This window comes from Podarcis liolepis (assembly GCF_965112155.1).
Source record: "Podarcis liolepis genome assembly, chromosome: 5".
NCBI classification, from domain to species: Eukaryota; Metazoa; Chordata; class Lepidosauria; order Squamata; family Lacertidae; genus Podarcis; species Podarcis liolepis.
In genome coordinates, this window is record NC_139556.1 from 31602090 (window position 1) to 31622864 (window position 20775).

The 20775-nt window shown below is 41.1% G+C and overlaps 2 protein-coding genes across 13 annotated transcripts in view; one reads left to right on the forward strand and one right to left on the reverse strand.

Annotated features, from left to right (window-relative positions):
* Positions 1-20775, reverse strand: part of CTNNA3 (catenin alpha 3) — a 541298-nt gene that overhangs the window by 299395 nt on the left and 221128 nt on the right. The gene's annotated exons all lie outside the window — the stretch shown is intronic.
* LRRTM3 (leucine rich repeat transmembrane neuronal 3) overlaps positions 2820-20775 on the forward strand; it is a 97773-nt gene continuing 79817 nt past the window's right edge. The window contains exons 1-2 of the mRNA XM_083502664.1: positions 2820-3358; positions 3686-5217. Of these exons, the coding sequence (XP_083358790.1) occupies positions 3355-3358; positions 3686-5217 (1536 nt within the window). The 5' untranslated portion in view covers positions 2820-3354. The remainder of the gene's footprint in view (positions 3359-3685; positions 5218-20775) is intronic.

Consider the following 20775-nt stretch of genomic DNA (forward strand, 5'->3'; position numbering starts at 1 on the left):
TTTAAATGCATACTACCCCCAAAAGTGGAGGGAGAATATAGCCAACATGTTTAGCAGTCACTGATTGCCTTATTCTTCATGAATTTGTACAAACCTGATTTAAAGTCATCCAAGTTGGGGATCATCACTACATCCTCAGGGAGCGAATGCAATGTGTCACGTGAGAATGAACTTTTTTTATCTGTACTAAATCTTCCAGCATTCAGTTTATTGGGTGTCCATGAGTACGATGAAAGAGGGAGCAAAAAGATTATCCTTCCTTCACTCATTGCATAATTTTATAAACCTCTATCATGTTCTCTCTTACTCAGCTTTTCTCTAAAGTAAAAAATAAAATGTAGCTTTTCCTCATAGTGGAGTTGCTCCATCCTCTTGATAATTTTCATTGACCTTTTCCAAATCTTTTCCAGCTTTTCAAGATTGTTGTTGTTGTTGTTAATCCGGCCTTCACCATAAGGACCCTGGGTGGGTTACATCATTAAAATACAACACCTTCTTTGAGGTGAGGTGATCAAAACTTTACACAGTATTCTGAGTGCAGTCACACTGTCCACTACAACCCCAGGTGCTATGAGAGCATGCTCCACCACGACATCAATGCACGCAGAACTTTATAGAGAGCTTTATATGCAAAACTGAAAGGTCCCTGCCTTTACACTTCTGTGGACAAGGTGCAATCTTTTCTTAATCATATATTTAGAGAGGAAGGCAGCAAAAAAAGGAGCAGAAGGCTGGCTATATACAGAGAATTGGATTATGTAATAGCAGTACGCAAAGGTACTTGTATGTGTACTCAAAACTTCCGAACCAAAATTGCCTGGGCCGACTTCCAGGTCAAGTCTGTTTTGAGTGCTGTGCTTTCAAGGCTTTTGGTTCTTTTGCTTTCAATGAATGTTTTAAGCTTCAAATTCTTAAGGATTTGAAGCAACAAGAGCAAGTTGTGGAGCAAAGTGACCCAATCATTGTGCTGTATATTTAGAGAGAGAGAGAGAGAGAGAGAGAGAGAGAGAGAGAGAGAGAGAGAGAAGTTGGGGGGTATTAAAGCTCCATTTTCACCTTCCATAGAAATCCTATATACTTGTTGAAATGCTGTATCTTAAATATGCCGAATAAGCCGGAATACACTGAAGACCAAGCCTTCCCTTACTGAACACTATGTTCCTGAGCACAACACTGCCACCCACCCCTGATATTTAATTTTTGAAAAGCCTTGACATGACTGCTAATCACACCATTCATGTCATGTGTAGTTAGGCCCTGGAAGGAAGGCAGAATACAGGGTAATTGAAAAACTGTGCATGGCTTCTCAAACAGGAAACAGGAATTACAATACTGGTAAAATAATTCGAATTCAGAATCTGTCACCATCCTTTTCCCCTCTAGCTTCTCTGTACCATGTGGGAAACATCAAGATAAATGGTAGACTGCCGAATTAAGAACATCACTGTCCACAAGTAAGAACATTCAATACATGGATGTCCATCACTTGATGGCTGCAGCACTGAATGGAAACTCGCTTGTTTCCTATGTGGGAAACAGCAAAGAAGACAACACAGATGCAAATGCAGAGGAGTCTTAAACTGCATAGAATCAATGTGCTTCCATTTTGCTGTACAGTTGGCAATTTCCTCTGAGGTGTCCCACTTGATCTATGGACACAAGACAGACATTTGAGGGTTGCGGGGGACCCCTCTTTCTCACTCAAATTAGAGAGCCGGGTGTTCAAAGAGGATTTCAACTCTTGCAAACCCACACTTCAGTGTCTCCTAAGCTGGCGGAATCTAGGGAGATGGGAAGGCTATGAAGAACGTGCACAGCATTACTGTATGCACATATACATGTATTTATGCGTGCATTGCTTGGGCGTATATATTATTATTAACTATCCTTATTTATTTATAACAATTTATATCCACCTTTCCATGAAAATGATAGAGGCAGCAAACAACAACGTAACAAAAAATGTACATTTTTAAAAGCATAACAAACATGGAAAAGGAAAAGTTAATTGGAAACAACATTAAAAAGTTGACATGACAATCAAGCCCACCTTAAAAGGCAGCATCACAAAGTGCCCACTGAAAGGGATGCATCTAAGCCACCCTGCCATCAAGCCAACTATACCTCGGATCCACTTGCCATCTTCAGACAGTGTGGGGTTTCAGAGGTAGATCTCAGAGTCTCAAATGGGGGTTATGTGCCTTCCATAGATGTGGGGGATCAGGGAATACGCACTGTAGTATGCCAGTCAGTATACAGACATGCCTCCTCCTACACCCACCCAAAAAAGTTAACTGCACTGGTATTAGACCTGTTAAGTTTTCCTGCCTGATTACTCATAGTACTTACCATCTGTATACCAGTGGTAATAGCGAGGATTAGTGTGTTTTACATGACAATGTAATGCCTGTGGTGTTCAATTACACCCATTGTGTATATACGCAGGTTTCTGTGAGTATGGGCTTGTGTGTGTGCTGTTTTCTTGCCTAAATGAAAAGAAATGTTACATCCAAGCTTTATGTTAGGTGGAAGTCCCAGCAGCAGATGCTGGGCTTAAAAGGCTTAGTTAAATTACCCAAAAGAGAAAGATGACAATGAAAAGCTAAAAGCCCAGGGAAATTTCCAACTATTTCACTAGTGTATACTGAGGCTGACCAGTCTGCTCCTATTTAGTCACCCAGAACAATCACTCATTTCCCAGCACAGGGCTTACTCATTTGCAAGATTTAAAGGGGGGGGGAGGGAGGGAGGAGGAAGATATTTCTGCACATGCCCATAATATTCTTCGCCACTGGGGGCAGCTTTACATAAGACTGCATTCACTGAAACCAAAGCAACAGTCGGAGGAGCTTTCAGAATGACAGTACGCAGAAGTGAACAGTGCTTGTTCATTGAACAGGGTCATCCTGGCTTCTGTGCTCCAACGCAGTTTCCTTAGCTGGATCGGGAGTGCTAACTATGAGAACTGCTGCCCAATGGAATACAGACGGGTGAATTCAGACAGCTGAGCATCACTTGGAGGAATCTATCATGCTTTGCACGGGGAGATTTTAAAGCAGCTCGTTTCTAAATGTAAAGATGCAAAAACGCACCATCCATGAAGATCCTATTACCTAGGAAGAACTTGACATTCTGCTGCAAATGCTGTGTTGGGATTTATTTATTCTTGGGATGTTCTGCATGGCTGGCAAAGAATAATGTTCCAAAATCGGTCCATCTCCCAAGGGGTCCAATTTTTCTTCCTGGGTGTCAGCAAGCCCTGACTCACCACAGAGCAGCTGACAGGGGCTGTCATGCTTGTGGCACCCTAAGCAAAAGCAAAAGACCTAACGACGACCTTTGAAAACACAAAGGATGGGTAGGTTTTCCATTTTATTTATTTATAGTTAGCCTACAGCAGTGCCTGCACTGATTCTGTTTTAATTGCTCTATAGGTTTGCCTCCCTGCAAGATGTGACCAGAGTTAAATTTCCAAGAGATTGTATTTGACTGTGGCTAGCTTATGTGCATGATTTTTTTTTCTTTATTACATTTTCCTTTATTAAAATAAAGTGGGGGCAAGCTACAAAGTACTTATGCTGCTGGGGGTTTCTTATGCATTTAAGTAGCAATTCTGAGCATGATTGAAATAGATCTGGATTGTTTATTTGGGGGGATAACTTTTCTAAGTTATTTTTATTTCCAGGTTTCAATGTATTTAGGCTACTGAGCGGATCAGCTGTAGCCCTGGTAATAGCCCCTACTGTATTACTGACAATGCTTTCTTCTGCTGAACGAGGATGCCCAAAGGGCTGTAGGTGCGAAGGCAAAATGGTATATTGCGAGTCCCAGAAATTACAGGAGATACCCTCAAGTATATCAGCTGGTTGTTTAGGTTTGTCCCTCCGATACAACAGCCTCCAGAAACTAAAATACAATCAGTTTAAAGGTCTTAATCAACTCACCTGGCTCTATCTAGACCATAACCACATCAGCAATATTGATGAAAATGCTTTCAATGGAATACGCAGGCTAAAAGAGTTGATTTTAAGTTCCAACAGAATTGCCTATTTTCTTAATAACACCTTCAGACCAGTAACAAATCTCCGGAACTTGGATCTGTCATATAATCAGCTGCAGTCTCTGGGAGCTGAACAATTCAGGGGCTTAAGGAAGCTGCTGAGTTTACATTTGCGGTCCAATTCCCTGAGAACAATCCCTGTCCGAATTTTCCAGGACTGTAGGAACCTCGAACTCTTAGACCTGGGCTACAACAGAATCCGAAGCTTAGCAAGGAATGTCTTTGCAGGCATGATCAGGCTGAAAGAGCTTCACCTGGAGCACAATCAATTTTCTAAGCTTAACTTGGCTCTTTTTCCAAGGCTAGTCAGCCTCCAGAACCTTTATTTACAGTGGAATAAAATCAGTGTTATAGGACAAACGATGTCCTGGACCTGGAGCTCATTACAAAGGCTTGATTTATCTGGCAATGAAATAGAAGCTTTCAGTGGACCTAGTGTTTTCCAGTGTGTGCCCAATTTACAGCGTCTCAACCTGGATTCCAACAAGCTCACGTTTATTGGTCAAGAGATTTTGGATTCTTGGATATCTCTCAATGACATCAGCCTTGCTGGGAATATATGGGAATGCAGCAGGAACATTTGCTCCCTGGTAAACTGGCTAAAAAGTTTTAAAGGGCTGAGGGAAAATACAATTATCTGTGCCAGCCCCAAAGAGCTGCAGGGGGTGAACGTTATTGATGCAGTGAAAAATTACAGCATATGTGGCAAAAGTACTACAGAGAGGTTTGAATTGCCACAGGCTTTCCCAAAGCCAACCTTTAAACCCAAAGTCATCAGGCCTAAGCATGACAGCAAGCCCCCTCTGCCCCCCACCGTCGGGTCCACAGAAGCCAGCTCAGAGCCTGAGCACGACACAGAACACATCTCTTTCCACAAAATCATAGCAGGGAGTGTGGCCCTTTTCTTGTCTGTGCTTGTGATCCTGCTGGTAATCTATGTGTCGTGGAAGCGGTACCCTGCCAGCATGAAGCAGCTGCAGCAGCGCTCTCTCATGCGAAGGCACAGGAAGAAGAAACGGCAGTCGCTGAAGCAGATGACTCCAACCACACAGGAATTTTATGTCGATTATAAGCCAACTAACACCGAGACCAGTGAGATGCTGCTGAACGGGACGGGACCCTGCACATATAGCAAAGCAGGCTCCAGGGAATGTGAGGTATGAACCATTGTGATTCAAATAAAATAAGCTTTTAAAAAAGGTGGGTTTGTTGAACCTCAGTGACTAAGATGAAGGTTACATTTCTCTTTTCTGCCACAACCACTTCTATATCACATCTTGACACATGCTCATCATATGTTGGCCTTTTCCTTTCCTTTTATCATTTTAAACTTTCCTCCATAAATCCGCTGAAAGTGAAGAGAATGCAAATCAGAAGTTTGAGTTCAGGTTCGACACAGTACCTGTTGGTACAGGTGATGTGTTGGTTTTTATTCCATCATCATTATTATTTCAATGGAAAGCTTATTTCATAGCTCATAAATCACATCTGCAGTGTTGCTGCGTTGTTTTTTAAATGCAGAGTTGTTTGAATATGTGCTGATTTTATGTGGACAAATAATGCTAAAAAAAGAACAGTGCAAGCATTTTAATAAATACTGAAATTCACTTCATGATTAAAGGATGCATGGCAGCCAAGTGTTGTAGGCTCATACACATTTTAGGACATGCTTTGGCTTACAGATGCTGCAGGAACAACTGCGGCCGAATGCTTGATTTCTGTTGAATGCAAGGCATTATCAGAAGCAAGTGGGTTTAAAGCAACATCCTGAACTACTGAGGGTGGGGGCAGGGGCAGGGGAATCATTTGAAGTTCAGAGGAGGAATAAAAGCTTTCATGAGGAATAAAAGATGGGTAGTAGAACAGAATGGGATTCACTAACACAATAGTTTGTAGAGTTGATAACTACTAATTGAAACCTGTTTATGTGGTTTCATATAAAAGATGCTAGTGTTTCTCCCTTCTCACAGTCAGTTGCCTTTCAGAAAGTAGTCAAAAGGCATTCATTAAATGAGGAGACCAAATTCCTTATTGATGCAACTAGAGGAGCTGAAATGTACAGTTACAAAGGCAAAACCACTTCCTGCACACATTTGCTTGGGTGCTCATTGGAAATTCATTCTGCAACAGTGTTAGAGGCATTAACGTGATTGACAGTGGAGGCATTAAATCTGTCATTTTTCTATCTTGAAAAAATGCTACGTTGTGCTTGGTGGTGTTTCAGTATGCAATTTGCCACTTTGGGTATTTAGAAAGCTGGCAGAGCTACATTTTAAATACAGCACAGCAACTAGAAAAAGCTTGCAGTGAAAACTGGATACTTGCCCAGTCTAAGGAAAAGCACACCAGAAATATTCTCTTTTAGGAAAAGTCCATGGATCAATGGGGGTTGGAGTTGGGAATCAATTGATTCTTTTGTATAACCTTGCTGAATGGCATTTTAGGGACACACTTGTTTATTTTAATACGGATGCAATGTTCAGAATAGATTGGAGGTTGTCATGGTGGATACTTGTAATCCATAAGACCCACCTTAAATGCCATGGCAAAATATAACCAAATGAAAAATTCCTCTAAATATTTTATAATTAGCAACCACATATTACTCCTTTATGAAAAACAGATCTTTCCCCTCCATCTTCAGAAACAAACTGGAGCATGTTTATAAAAGGTGGCAAATAATTTCACCACTTCTGTTGCATAACTTGATTTGGCTTTGTACACTGCCCATCTCTGGCCACTTGGGAGAGAATGTATCTACAAAGCGGTTGCACTGCAGCAATCTAGAAAAAGAGCATCCATGTTCTGGGGTATTTTTGCTTTTGGGGGGATGGGGAGATAGTGAAAGAAAATCACTGTGAACTATTTCCAGAGGTAAGAACTGCAGAATCTAATCACCACCAATGCACTTAAGGTGATTTTCAGGGTATAAAGTTGTTTTTGTTTTACAGGAATATAAGCAGAAAGAAAGTGAAAGGCTGCTTCATTATTTTAGTCATGTGAACTAGTATCATACATTTGTTGAAAGCCAGGAGTCAGTGATTTCAGCTTGATTAAATATGACGCACTTTACTCAGGAGATGTGATTTTCTGAGTCAATGTTCTTCTTGAGATATAATATTACCATAAAAGTGAATATATCAAGTGCCAAGAGAGCACCAACATTGTATCAGATAATATCTGTTCTGAAAATATTGACTTTCTATAACTGCAATATGAAAAATGTCAAGGCACTCTCTCTGGATTGGTGGGAAATGCCATTCGTGCATATACAAAATGAGAAAAATTAATACCACCCAAAATTATCACACAGAAAATGTTTTCCTAGTCTTTAATTCTTAGTATGAAATTTGCAATGAACATATATTTCATAGTGTTAACCAGGGACAGTTTTGACGTGGCAATATGAGAATATTTTATTTTAAAAAATGTGTCTGACTCAAATATGGTAACAAATGGATTGCAAATATTGGTAGAGTGACTATTGGTAGTGTGACGCGGCAGCTAAAAAAGCCAATGCAATTCTGGGCTGCATCAATAGGAGTATAGCATCTAGATCAAGGGAAGTAATAGTGCCACTGTATTCTGCTCTGGTCAGACCTCACCTGGAGTACTGTGTCCAGTTCTGGGTACTACAGTTCAAGAAGGACACTGACAAACTGGAACATGTCCAGAGGAGGGCAACCAAAATGGCAAAGGCCTGGAAACGATGCCTTATGAGGAACGGCTAAGGGAGCTGGGCATGTTTAGCCTGGAGAAGAGGAGGTTAAGGGGTGATATGATAGGCATGTTCAAATATATAAAAGGATGTCATATAGAGGTTGTTTTCTGCTGCTCCAGAGAAGCGGACACGGAGCAATGGATCCAAACTACAAGAAAGAAGATTCCACCTAAACATTAGGAAGAACGTCCTGACAGTAAGAGCTGTTCAACAGTGGAATTTGCTGCCAAGGAGTGTGGTGGAGTCTCCTTCTTTGAAGGTCTTTAAGCAGAGGCTTGACAACCATATGTCAGGAGTCCTCTGATGGTGTTTCCTGCTTGGCAGGGGGTTGGACTCGATGGCCCTTGTGGTCTATTCCAACTCTATTATTCTATGATTCTACATTAGGCATGTTTCTTTGTCTCTGACCATACCTGAATCTAACACTACATTGAAGAAAGCTCGAGTACCCCTATACAAAAATGCTCTGGTCAGAATAATGTGCTATAACATTTTATAACCCAGTAAGTAGGGGTCGGGAATGTAGAAAAGGAAACCATTAAGAATAGTGGTGTCTTTTCAAATGCCCAACAGTTGAACTATTGATATCAATAATGTTTCATATTTATTATGTAGAATTAACACATGAAAAATATTGCCCAGGCCTTAAGAAACTGCATTTTCAGCTGAAGGATATCTAGCAGGCAATATTTATTTGTGCATAACTTCAGTGATAAAACAGAGGTGAACATGTAATTATTACTATAGTCTGAGAAAGAAGTGTCTGGCTGACGGTGCAGCTTATGCAGGCCCGTTCCAACCACTCTAGTCTACAACCTTTTTTAAAAAAAGTGGGGGGGGGTGTCAAAACTGAGTTAAATAACATTAGTTCCAGGAGATGGAAACTGACTGTAAATGGTTGAACCTTCTCTGTCTCAAGAGAATCAAACCATGCTTTATTCATTATTTTGTGAAACAAACAAACAGTTGGCCAGTGGTTTCCACACAGCGTCTTCCCAAGATGCAAAAAAGAGAGCTTATTCCTCTGCCTTTAATGCTATGCAGAAGCAGGTGGCAGCTTGTCACGCAGAGATGAAAAAAGCTGTGTCTGTAGTCATAACCTGCTTGTACACTGCTACTGGGTTTACAGCAACCATTTACTCCTTTGCATCACAAAACTCTACCCAAATCTCTTAACAAAGAACAATGAAATATTCTGGCTCTCCCCTGAACAGATGCCATGCCATCTTTTTTGAGGTATAATGTCACTATGAAAGTTTTTACTCCTATGTGATCATGGCCAAATGAAAAGGCTCTTATGTGACAAAATTTGCACATGAAAAGATGTTGGGAGAAACGTGCCCTTTTCTTGACACTGTGTCATGTGTTTTTACCACATTTGGGGGGAGGGGGTGCTTCACAAGACTTCTTTGCCAGATTACTAGAAAAGGAGAAAAGAACTGTTTTGTAGTGATACTTCCACCACAAACATCAACAAGGGAATCAATTGTTGAGATCAAATACCAGAAGAAGTCTTCCATAGGCATCTGCCTGGCAGAGTGAGAAAAGGATGCTTGGCTAGATAGGCTTTGATCTGATCCAGAGGTCTCCTTATGTTCTTAAGGCAGTTAAGCTTTACTGGACAGAGGAAAGCAAATCCTAGGAGAAAGGAGGTTGCAGAGCACACATCTGTTTTCAGGTCTATGGGTTACAGAATTCAAAGGAAGAAGGAAAGCCTACATAACACTGTCAATCAATATGGAATTAAGGGGCACAGCCCACACAGCCACCACTTTTGACAGGGAAGTAGGAGGTCAATAGGCCTCCTACCCTCTGAACCAAAAATTCTGTTGTGGAATCTCAGGCACCTAATTCTTCCCCAAACACATACATGTGCTGCCTTAAAAAAAGCCAACTCCACACTTTAGAAACCCTAATGCAAGATGTGTGACTGTTGGTAAAGACAGAACTACTTCTCTGCCTTAACCATCCACTCTGCACTTCAGAAAATCATAGAATCATAGGATCATAGACTCTTAGAGTTGGAAGGGACCCCAAGGGTCATCTAGTCCAACCCCCTGCAATGCAGAAAACTCAATCAAAGCATCCATGACAGATGGCCATCCAACCTCTGCTTAAAAGCCTCCAAGGAAAGAGAGTCCACCACCTCTCATGAGAGTCAGTTCCACTGCTGTTCAGCTGTCAGAAAGTTTTTTCGAATGTTTAGTCAGAATCTCCTTTCTTGCATATCTCCTCTCAGTCTCCTCTTTTCCAGGCTAAACATACCCAGCTCCTTCAAGCGCTCCTCATAAGACTTAGTTTCAAGACCATTGGTCATCTTGGCTGCCTTCCTCTGCACGTGTTCCAGCTTGTCATCATCCTTCTTAAATTGTGGTGCCCAGAATTGGACAAAATACTCCAAGTGTGGTCTGACTAATGCAGAATAGAGTGGTGCTATTTACTTCCCTTGATCTGGACACTATACTTGTGTTGATGCACCCTAGAATAGCATTAGCTTTTTTTGCTGCTGCATCACACTGTTGACTTATGTTAAGGTTGTGGTCCACCAAGACCCCTAGATCCTTTTCACATATACTGCTAGTAAACCAGGTGTCCCCCATCCTATATTTGTGCATCTGGTTCTTCCTGCCTAAGTGCAGAACCTTACATTTGTTCCTATTGAAATTCATTTTGTTAGCTGGCGCCCAGTTCTCCAATCTGTTAAGGTCATTTTGAATGCTGATTCTGGAGTAAAGAGTATTCTGGGTGGCAAAATAATAATGTAAATTTTGAGTTAAAGCATAGCTGTAACAGTTCGTTAGGGACAGAAGAGGAATTAATGGGAACATCCTATGCCTTTTAAAATGCGGTTCTTTTTGGGAGGTGTTATTGGGTTGTTGTTTTTATTTTGATTATATATTGTGGTTTTATATTTTGATTTTGTTCTGTAAACCGCCCTGAGATCTCTGGGCATAAGGCAGTATATATATTTAATAAAATTAATTAATTAATATGCTAAAACCAGCTTTAATATGTTGTGCCCCAGGAGTCAACAGCAACAACAGCACAAATGTTTATTTCATGTTTCATTTCATTTTTAAAGATCTTGTTGGTTAAATTCAGACAAACCTTTTCTCAGCATAATGGGAAGATGCTGTCTCTGCATATGGCAGAGTAAAATAATGAAAAAGTGAATTCATAGCTTCATTCTTTTTGGGGGGTGGGTGTAGGATTTTACTGCTGGATCATGCTTCACTCCGTTTTCCTACAAAGCAGGCCTTATGCAGCAATCCAATTATTCATGAAAAACCATTATTTCAGGACCATCTAAAATATCTATTTTAATTTTCTGTACTAAGGATGACATTCCAATATGAAGAGTTGATTTTGGGACTAACAATATCAGGACATGAACTATTTTGTTTTTTGTTTCCAAATTTTGAATACCAGAAAACAATGTGCTTTTGGTAACCCTAAACTCTCTGAGGGATCCAGGTAATCTCTTCTCCATAACCCATTTACGTCTACCAGCCCATTAATCAATGTCCTGGTGATGCTTACATCCCTGGTCCTGTGGGGTTAGCTTTATCCAGTCCCCTACAGATAAGGTACTTCAGAACTCTCCTGATATTGATAATGAGTATGCTACTCTAGCTTAGAATGAGGAGAGTCTCACTTCATCAGCCAGTACATTTTCTGAGAACATGGAAAGGTTGGCAATTGAGTATTTACAGAGCTAGCCTTAGCCCTAGTGATGTGATTTTAATTCACTAGGTTTAGAGTAAGCTCCAGCTCTCCATTATCACCTGTTGTGTCTCGATCAAGGGTCTCCTGGGCTCCTTCCCAGACTCTCACTTAGCTAATTCACATGTGCCTACAGTGGTGTGAGAGTGGCTTTCCCAACATGTGAGTCTACACAGCTTCATCAGGCAGGGTGGGAGACTACTGACACACATGTTGTCTAGCAGAGAGAGAAGGCAATGTTCCTGTTGCAGGAACAGTGTGGGATTATAGCACAGGGAAGTCACTCCAATGCTTCTGCATGTGAAGATAACACATCATCTGGAGCAACTGCAAATCTTACTCATTTAAATCAATAGGATGCACTTTTGACTTTTCTTCCAGCCACCCCACCCTAACTCATGTTTTGGATTCCAAGCTTCTAAAACATTTAAATGGCTCATATACAAAAGCTGGTGGTCACTGAAGTATGATGGTGCATTAGCTCATATCAGTATAAAGTGCCAACATACCTGCTGCAGAGCACTGGTGGGATACCCTGTTCTCTATAATCCGAGCCTTCACCTTTCTAGGGATAAACTGAAGTGGATCCTACAAGTGAGCTGTTGCTAAATAAATTACTTCAGTTCTTGAGATTGATATTCAATTCTCAAAAGCATTTCTCATACTAATGAGACTGAAACTGTGTCACGTTACAGGAACCTCTGTGTTAGGCACACATGCATATATACACATTCTCTGCTTAACTTTGGTTCTAAAAAAAAATTGGGGTGGGGGGGAGTCAATTAAACTGGAAGTATATGTTCTGAGCATGCTCTGAGCTGTTTCCTTGAAGGGCATACCTAGGCAGCCAGGCCTGGAAGTGTTTTTGTAAAAACACTTAGGAGTGTAAGCTCAACAACTTTCAGTTTTTTCTAAAAGAAGCTCAACTTTTTGAAATATGGCAACCCTAATGTATGCAGCTGAAATGTTGTATGAAGTGGTCCATTGTTCCATTGCAAAGGAGAAGGATATCAGAACAGGTGGAGGCCACACAACTTTCCTTCCAACAAAGAACAACAGGGGCCCCTGTAAGGCATTTTTCGGTTTAGTTATGTGTTGAGTATTTGTATAACTGCAGTACCTATGTGTCCACAGCATCTTTGCAAACAGGGAGGACAGGGATAAAATCACAATTGGCCACACCCATGTGACTATTGGCCACATCCCCACGGCTCCTTAGCAGGCTTGCCAAACCCAGTGGACACCATCCACCACTGTATGGGAGAAATATGGCAACCTCCACTGTAAAGTTAAATTATGCCACAGTGTGATGCAAATATCTTCCTGTGGAATTGGGGGCGGGGAGCAGCCTGCAGGACCATGGATTTGAGTTCTACCAACGCTTTCCACTGTAAGTTAACAGAACATGCACACACAAAATGTTACTGCCACCATCACTCAATAAGGTAAGCCCTTTCCAGGGGCTGAAAATTTTTAGCATTTCTTATCTCCCTCATCTCTTGAAAACATAGCCAAAAATATTGCCCTGCTTTCTCATACTGCAAATGGGGCTCCAGAAGCAGAGTGGTACTTTAGACACAGATTGAAAATATTTGGTAAACTAAATTTTTAAAGAAAAGCAGTGACACCCAGTGGCAGGATTAAGTAAAGCAGGTAATGGTGGCTTTGTTTTTTGTTGCTGCTATTGTTTTATTTACTCCCAGGTATTTGGTTGCCCCATTTTTTCACTGAGAACTGCTGCAATGGGCATAAGGCCCAACACACAATTGTTTCCCTTTTGTATCTGAGCTGCAATCAAAATTAAGACGCCACAAGTGATCAATTCATTACAAGTATGCAAACTATATACTAATGCTACCAACAAAATTTATTAGGTGCTTGCAAAACTACAATAACTACCCAGTTCTTAATATTCAAACCTAGTACCAAACAAGATCTGATGTACATTCACATAAACATATGCAAAAAGCAATGGTGTGATTCAGAAGGTGTACCTTATTACTGCTGTGTTCACATATCTTTAAGATACAGGACTACATGCCTATTGGAGCAATACTTCTCTTTAAACTTAATTCTGTCTTTAAGCAATGCATAGAATACTTTAACAAGTGAAGAGCCAGTACCCTAGGAACTGTGCTGGGGGTTGCTTCTCCTTGTCCAGAGCCAACACCAATTGAAATAATGGAGATTTCCTTTTGAGAGCCAAACCTGGCATTCCCTTCAAATATATCAGGGTGACCAGTCTACCTGTCTAGTGCCTGGCATCCCTGTTTGGATAATACTGAGTGAAGTACTCATAAATATACACAACAGCAGAGCAAACTAATTATCTGAGGGAAGTTGCATCCATTATTATTATTTAAATGGTATCAAAAGGCAGAACCAGAGAAGGATTACCCAGGATGCTAATTAAGACATGGAGGAAGCCAAATTGGAACATGTGAGACAGAATTATTCAACCATGCATCTGTGTGACTTCTGTGATTGAGCATCTTTAGATGGATTTAAAATTGCCCACAACTAAACAATGGATGGCTGTTCCCTTGCAACTAAGGCAGTTCAGGGCTAAATTAAAATAGCACCAGCTAACTAAGCAAATGAACCAGAATAAACTGTGCTTTTCATACCAAAGCATATTTTGAGAACAGGATCAGCAGGATGAGGGAAGAGCACCTGCCTATGCCTATATGTCTCTATGGCTGCACATGCTCAAGTTCAAGGGCAAAAGAGGATGCTGCTTGTATATTAGAGGTGAGAGACGTGCCAGAATATGGTTGAGCAGAGGGTCATTAATGCATTCATCAAGCAGTGATTAAGAGGACTTACAAGATTTAGCACTTTGAAAATGCATTTCTAAATAATAGCTAATTAACTCTACTCTGAACTGAAGCACCTCCGGGATGGATTATTTAACAGTTCACTATACAACTGTATGAAAAAGTTAGACAGAAAGTTAAGTAAAAAGACTAAATAAGCTGTGAATGTGCATGGAAGGTTCAACTTGTAATGTTATCCAAGGCAGTTCTGACAACCAAAGATCCAACATGCAAAAGCTACTGCTTAATAATAATAATAATAATAATAATAATAATAATAATAATTTTATTATTTATACCCCACCCATCTGGCTGGGTTTCCCCAGATACTCTGGGCGGCTTCCAGCAGACATCATGGTCATTTTCATATTGTTATATCTGCATAAGAAATGTAGGGGCAGAGCAAAGAAGTTAAATTTCCCTAAGTGTACTCAGTGCTATTTTTCTAGAAAAAGAAGTGCTGGAACTCATCGTGAACACCTCCCTTGTTCTCTTACAATGGCAATGGCACCCACCTGAGAGGTGCCGGAACTGAGTTCTAGAGAGTTCCAGCTCAAAAAAAAGCCCTGAGCATACTAGTTGTGTCTCAAGTACTAAATGTACTAGAGACACATCTAGAGACATACAGTAATATATTTTTATTTACAAATACTAACACAGAGTATAGTGAAAGTCAGCAAACGTTTAAATCAGGAAGCACAACCATTAATCATGCAACAGGTTCCCAAAGAGAACAAATGTAACTGAGGGATACCTTGGTTTTAGCTAATTTGAGTAAAAAAACAAAAAAACCCTCTCTGGTCACCGTGCCCAAATTCAGGCATAACATCAAAGCACTTTCGTGACCCTTAAGCTCATCTGCTCTCCTTCCCCCACTCTTGTATGCCTAAGGAGAGGAAATCTTAAGTTTCCATTTCCAGTTTGCAACAAACTGCAGTTTCCTAAATTGTTAAAATACAGCTAACTGTGGTTTATTCAAACCATGTCCTGATATAAAATCCTGCTTTGATGACCAACAGTGGTTTGTTACAAACCACAATGGCTCAATGCAGTGCATTATTGGATCAAAACACCATGGTTTGCTGTTAAGTCTGAATTCATCATGTGTGTATTTAAATTTTGAACTCTTATTATTCTCCTGTAAAATTCTGGTGTTATTATATACCAAAAGCTGCAGCCACCAAGAAACATACTGCATTTTTCTTAACTTCCTAATCACCTGTTCAGGTTTGTCAGGCAAAACCGTAACTTTCAGCTTATTCATGGCTAATCAAGAAAGCTATGATTATAGTCCTTTTCACATCCTAATTATTTAACAAATAAAATTAGTCATCAGTTAAAATAAAGTTGTATCCTAGCCATGCCCACTCAGGAGTACGGTAAGTTCCATTGAATTTAACGTGGCTCACTCACAGGTAAGCTGCATTAGAAACATAGAAACCTGCCTTACAACAAGTCGGATCAATGGTCCATCTAGCTCAATATTGTCTAAACTGACTGGCAGCAGGTGCCCACGGTTTCAGACAGGGAACATTTCCAGGCCCACTTAGAGATGTTGAGAGTTGAACCTGGAAACTTTTGCATGCGAAGCAGATTCTCTACCACTGAGCAACAGCCCTTCCCCACCCCTCAGATTCCAGGCGTAGCTGATTATAAATTGAGACAATTAAAGCTTGCAGTCCTATTTGTTACAGGCCTTTCCCTTCCATTCAAAAGTGGAGGTTGTGATCCTTTGCCCACCCCCCAGCACCTTCAAGAAAATAGTAATATTGTATTCTATTCTAGATTGGTATGTAATTTAAACGCATTGAATATATGAAAGTCAATCAGTGAGTGAATTTAGGAAAGGCCAAAACAATTGATGCATCTATAGTTTTAACTCTGTTATGAGCAAACCTCAGCTTTTTTTAAAAAAAGAGTATACCTTGTCAAAGGAGCAACAGTCAGTGAGCAGCTGCTCATTGATAAGCCAAAGGGGTACTAACCTTTACCACAGCATCATGTACCGTTTTTTATTAAGAACATAACTATGCTAATATTAGACATCAGAGGCTTGCTGTGTCAAGAAAAGGTCAACATTTTAACATCAGTGTCTGAAGTCACAATTGCAGAATAACTGCTGGAGATGGAAGAAATACTGCAATTGTGGTTATTGCTCTAAGATTCAGATTGATGTGGTAACAGGGAGTGGAGCTTTTCTATTGTTTTATGAAAAGCAAAGTGCTCCATGTGTGCAAAGGCAAATGAGAGGGAGGGAAGTAGGTTTTCCAACAGTATAAATTCTCCATCAGACACCATACACACACACATGCACACACACACACACACACACACACACACACACGCACACACACACACACACACACAGAGAGAGAGAAAAGTACTAAATGAACCCAAAACATGACTTTCTCCTTGCTTACACCTTGTATCACTGGTGATTTCTCCATAGGAGTCAGTAGTTCTTATCTACTATATGGTAACTAATACAGTGGTACCTCTGGATGCAAATGGGATCCGTTCCAGAGGCCAGTTCGCATCCAGAAGCGAACGCAACCTGCGTCTGCGTGGATTGCGATTCGCCACTTTCGCGCATGCATGTGATGTCATTTTGACTGTCTGCGCATGCGTGAGTGGCGAAACCCGGAAGTAACGCGCTCCGTTACTTCTGGGTCGCCGCAGTGTGCAACCCAAAAATACTTATCCCGAAGCTACTTCAATCCGAGGTATGACTGTAATGCCCTTGCACCAATGTAAATCCCAACTGAGCAACACACTAGTGCACACCATTTGATCAACCAAAACGTTATCCATCTACTCCTGCTTCCTCATCAAACTTTAGCTACCAAAAACTGGCACCTCTCAAACTCCAGGCTTCTCCAGTTTTCACCAACATTGCCTGTTAAGCACAACTCAGCTGGTGGGTTAAATTGGTTCATGTTACACTGCAGTCAGTAGGGCCTGCAGTGCAGACCTTCAGCACGAACTTCTGTCAGCTTACAAAGGAAACAGGATGACTCCTCACAATATCTGGTATTATTGTTTGGATGTTTGCGGCCTCAGGGGTGCAGTACATACATATGGATAAAAAAGAGGATAACCACCACCACCTTAGTTTCTGTCTAAAGCATTCCTCTACAGTATCAGACACAGACCTTGGCTTCTGTTTATTTTAGCCAACAAGGAACTCCAAACGCTGTCTCCAGTAGCTACACTTCTTCTCTGCCCTTGAGTGTCTTCTTTCTCTGGTTCTGCTAATATCATTAGATAGAACCTGCAGGCTCCTTCCTCATCCTCCTTTCTCCAGCCCTTCTTCTCTCAATTTATAACAGCTGCCTCACAAGCTCAGAGAGACTCCCAGACTAACAGCTACTAGGCCCAATAGGCTGAACTACACAGGCTGATGCATGCAAGATATCCTGACAAACTGAAGGACAATGAGAAATAAGTCCTGCATGCACATGGTTCCAGATCATGAGCTTTAAAATATGTTGGGAGCTGCAAGCAAAGTAACAGCGCCCAGGCTTCATTGCAAATCATATAAGCCATTACGTTTTACTTCTTTGTTGCTGAGAGTCCTACTGAGTTATGTGAATCCCATAGCTATTGCAGAATAAAAATTGTACTTCCAATTTGTTTTTGTTTTTTAAAATTTCATCCATATACAGAACTAGTTCACACATCTTATTTTACTTTTCTGCTGCTACAAGGTAAACGCTACATTCACCTCACAGTTCAGCTGAGGTGTGTACTTCTTAGAAAGCCATAGCCCATGTGCAGGTAACAGTGCATATGCAGATGACAGCTTCATGAGTTCAGGGCATTGCAGTGACAGGGAAACCAAACCTGTAATGTGCACCAGATGAAGACATTCCTGCCTTTCTCTGGTGTGTACAGCATGCAAAGGCAACTTTAAATGAACCAGGGAAAATGATCTCACTGTATCTTCAGCTGCTAATGTGTTCATAGCCATTGAGTATTGGTCCATCCAGCTCAGCATTTGCTCTGACTGACAACAGCTCTCCAGGATTTAAAACCAGGCCCTCTCCAAGTCCTATCTAGAGATGTTGAGGATTCAACCTGGGCCCCTCTGCAATGCCAAGCACAGAGGCAGGGCTCTTTCCCACATAGAATGCAGATGCATAATGTACCGTATTTTTCGCTCTATAACACGCACCTGACCATAACACGCACGTAGTTTTTAGAGGAGGAAAATCCGTAGGCATGCCACCCGTAGGTATTCCCTCCATAACACTCACAGACATTTCCCCTTACTTTTTAGGAGGAAAAAAGTGAGTGTTATGGTGCAAAAAATACGGTAATTCCAGTTTTTGTATCCTCAGTGGAGTGGCTGTCACTATGCATCTCAGTAAAGTTGCCTGTTCAAAAAATTCCTGCAATAAATTTGATGCATGTATTTGGCAATGTTTCAGAAGATATTTTGTCACGTTCTAACTGGTTCTCTCAGAAGAATTTAGCTGTGATTAGGGCAGGGGGAATCCTACTATCTTTCTACGGAAATGTATTCAGGTTAATTTTTCAACTGACTGCATTTCTGTTGACACTGCAAATTGTTTACTTGTATTGTACTCTGCTACTTCCAGCCATTATCATTTTAACAATGAGTCATTGCTTCAAAACAGAGTATTATGTCCTATTCTGTTTTCTTTTCTTTTGAATTACCAAATACTATCTATGTGAGGATATAAGTATATGTGTACCCCATTAGCCATATTTCCCCATTGTTAAATTCAGAGCTGAGCCAAAACACAGTTTGTAGGTTTGTTTATCATTTTGTTACCATAAAAGACAAAACCCCTCTGTTTTGGGGGTCTGCTTTTGCCAGCTGCCTTAAATTTTTTAGTCCAAATCTTGAACATTACTCACAGCTGCAACTAAACAGCCACCCATGTCTGATTTTAAGGTTCCAGGAAAATGTGCCATCCCTCATGAACATAGCCAGGATTTTTGATGGGGGGCAGACTTTCTCTTGGAAGGGCAGAACCAAGCTACCTGTGATGTGATTGGTCAGTTAAGTATTTTTATTTATTTACTTGCTGGGGGGCAACTCCCCCTCAGCTGCCCTGGGCTACGCCCCTACAGTTCATGCTAGTTTAGCATGGCATAGATTGAAGAAGCTTGCAGGCTCTGGAAGCAAAGACCTTTATCCAATAAAATTGAGGGGAGGTCCCCAGCTGGACTGAGTTGAAGCATAGGTGGGCTCTCTTTATATATTTACTATAACCCATCCAACTATATGACTGTAAGCAGGCCTAGGGGTGGAATTAAGATAGACCTTGTTACCAATCACAGTAAGACTGGTCTTGATTTTTTTGAGGGGACCCCTCTTGGGGGGCAGGCTTCCAAAACAAAAGTGGGCAGTGAGGGCAGCACAAAATTATGCAAACTATGGGGGGCATTTAGAATGGGGAAGAACTTCTTACCTTCCTTGTTTTGTTTCTTAAAAAGAAAAAGAAAACACTTCCTAAAGCAATTCTCTTTTCTTCCCAGAGTGCCTCTGGGAAAGAAGCTAATCTCTGAAGCACTATGGGAAGGAAAGAAAACCGTGATGCACAGCCAGAGCTCTACTGCTTCTGTTGCTTGACATATTTTTACATGAAGCACTTTCAGAGGGTAGGGAGAAAATTCAGATTTCTCAGAAGAAACATTTGGTGAACTGGTAGTATGCAGTAGAGGAAATTACAATGAGATTTTAATAGAATGTTGCCTATCCTCAACACAGCCACTAATGTGATCCATCACAATTCACTCCATTTTGTCTTTCTGAATGTTTAATGCACACTGTCAAAGGAGAGAGCTCATACCTCTGTGGTGGAAGACATGCTTTACAAGTATGGAGAAGATCCCTTGGCCCCATCCACAGCATCTCCCATTAGGAAGGATGCTGAGACCCAAATGAGTCATGATAGGCAAGATACATAATTATGCTCTCCTATGGGTCTTTATTTTGCTAATTAGCAGCCCCACTGGGTTTCTTTGAAGATCTGCAAATTGTTGTTCTGGGAGAGAGTATTTATCCATTCCCCACCCCCCACCCCCACCCCGTAAATCTCTTTTTCTCTTTCTTACACATAGCTGCCATTATCTCTTTCATGTGAGAGGAGAAACAGCATCCATGCCTGCCCTTTGTCCCTTATGAAGCTATTAGCAGGTGCTGGGGATTTAGAGAAAGACCTAATGAGAGCGACACTTTCCTGACTTCAAAGCAGCCCTATGGAGCTGCTTTACAACAACAAAAAATCATGCCCGTTTGGCATCCAGGTAAGGAAGGGCTGTAGCTCGGTGGTGTGCATGCAGAGGGTCCCAGGTTCAAGGCCTGGCATCTCCAGGTATGGCTGGAACTATCCCATTGGAAACCCTTGAGAGCCACTGCCAGTCATTGTAGACAATGAGCTAGATGAAGCGATGGTCTGATTTGGTATACAGCAGCTTCCTAT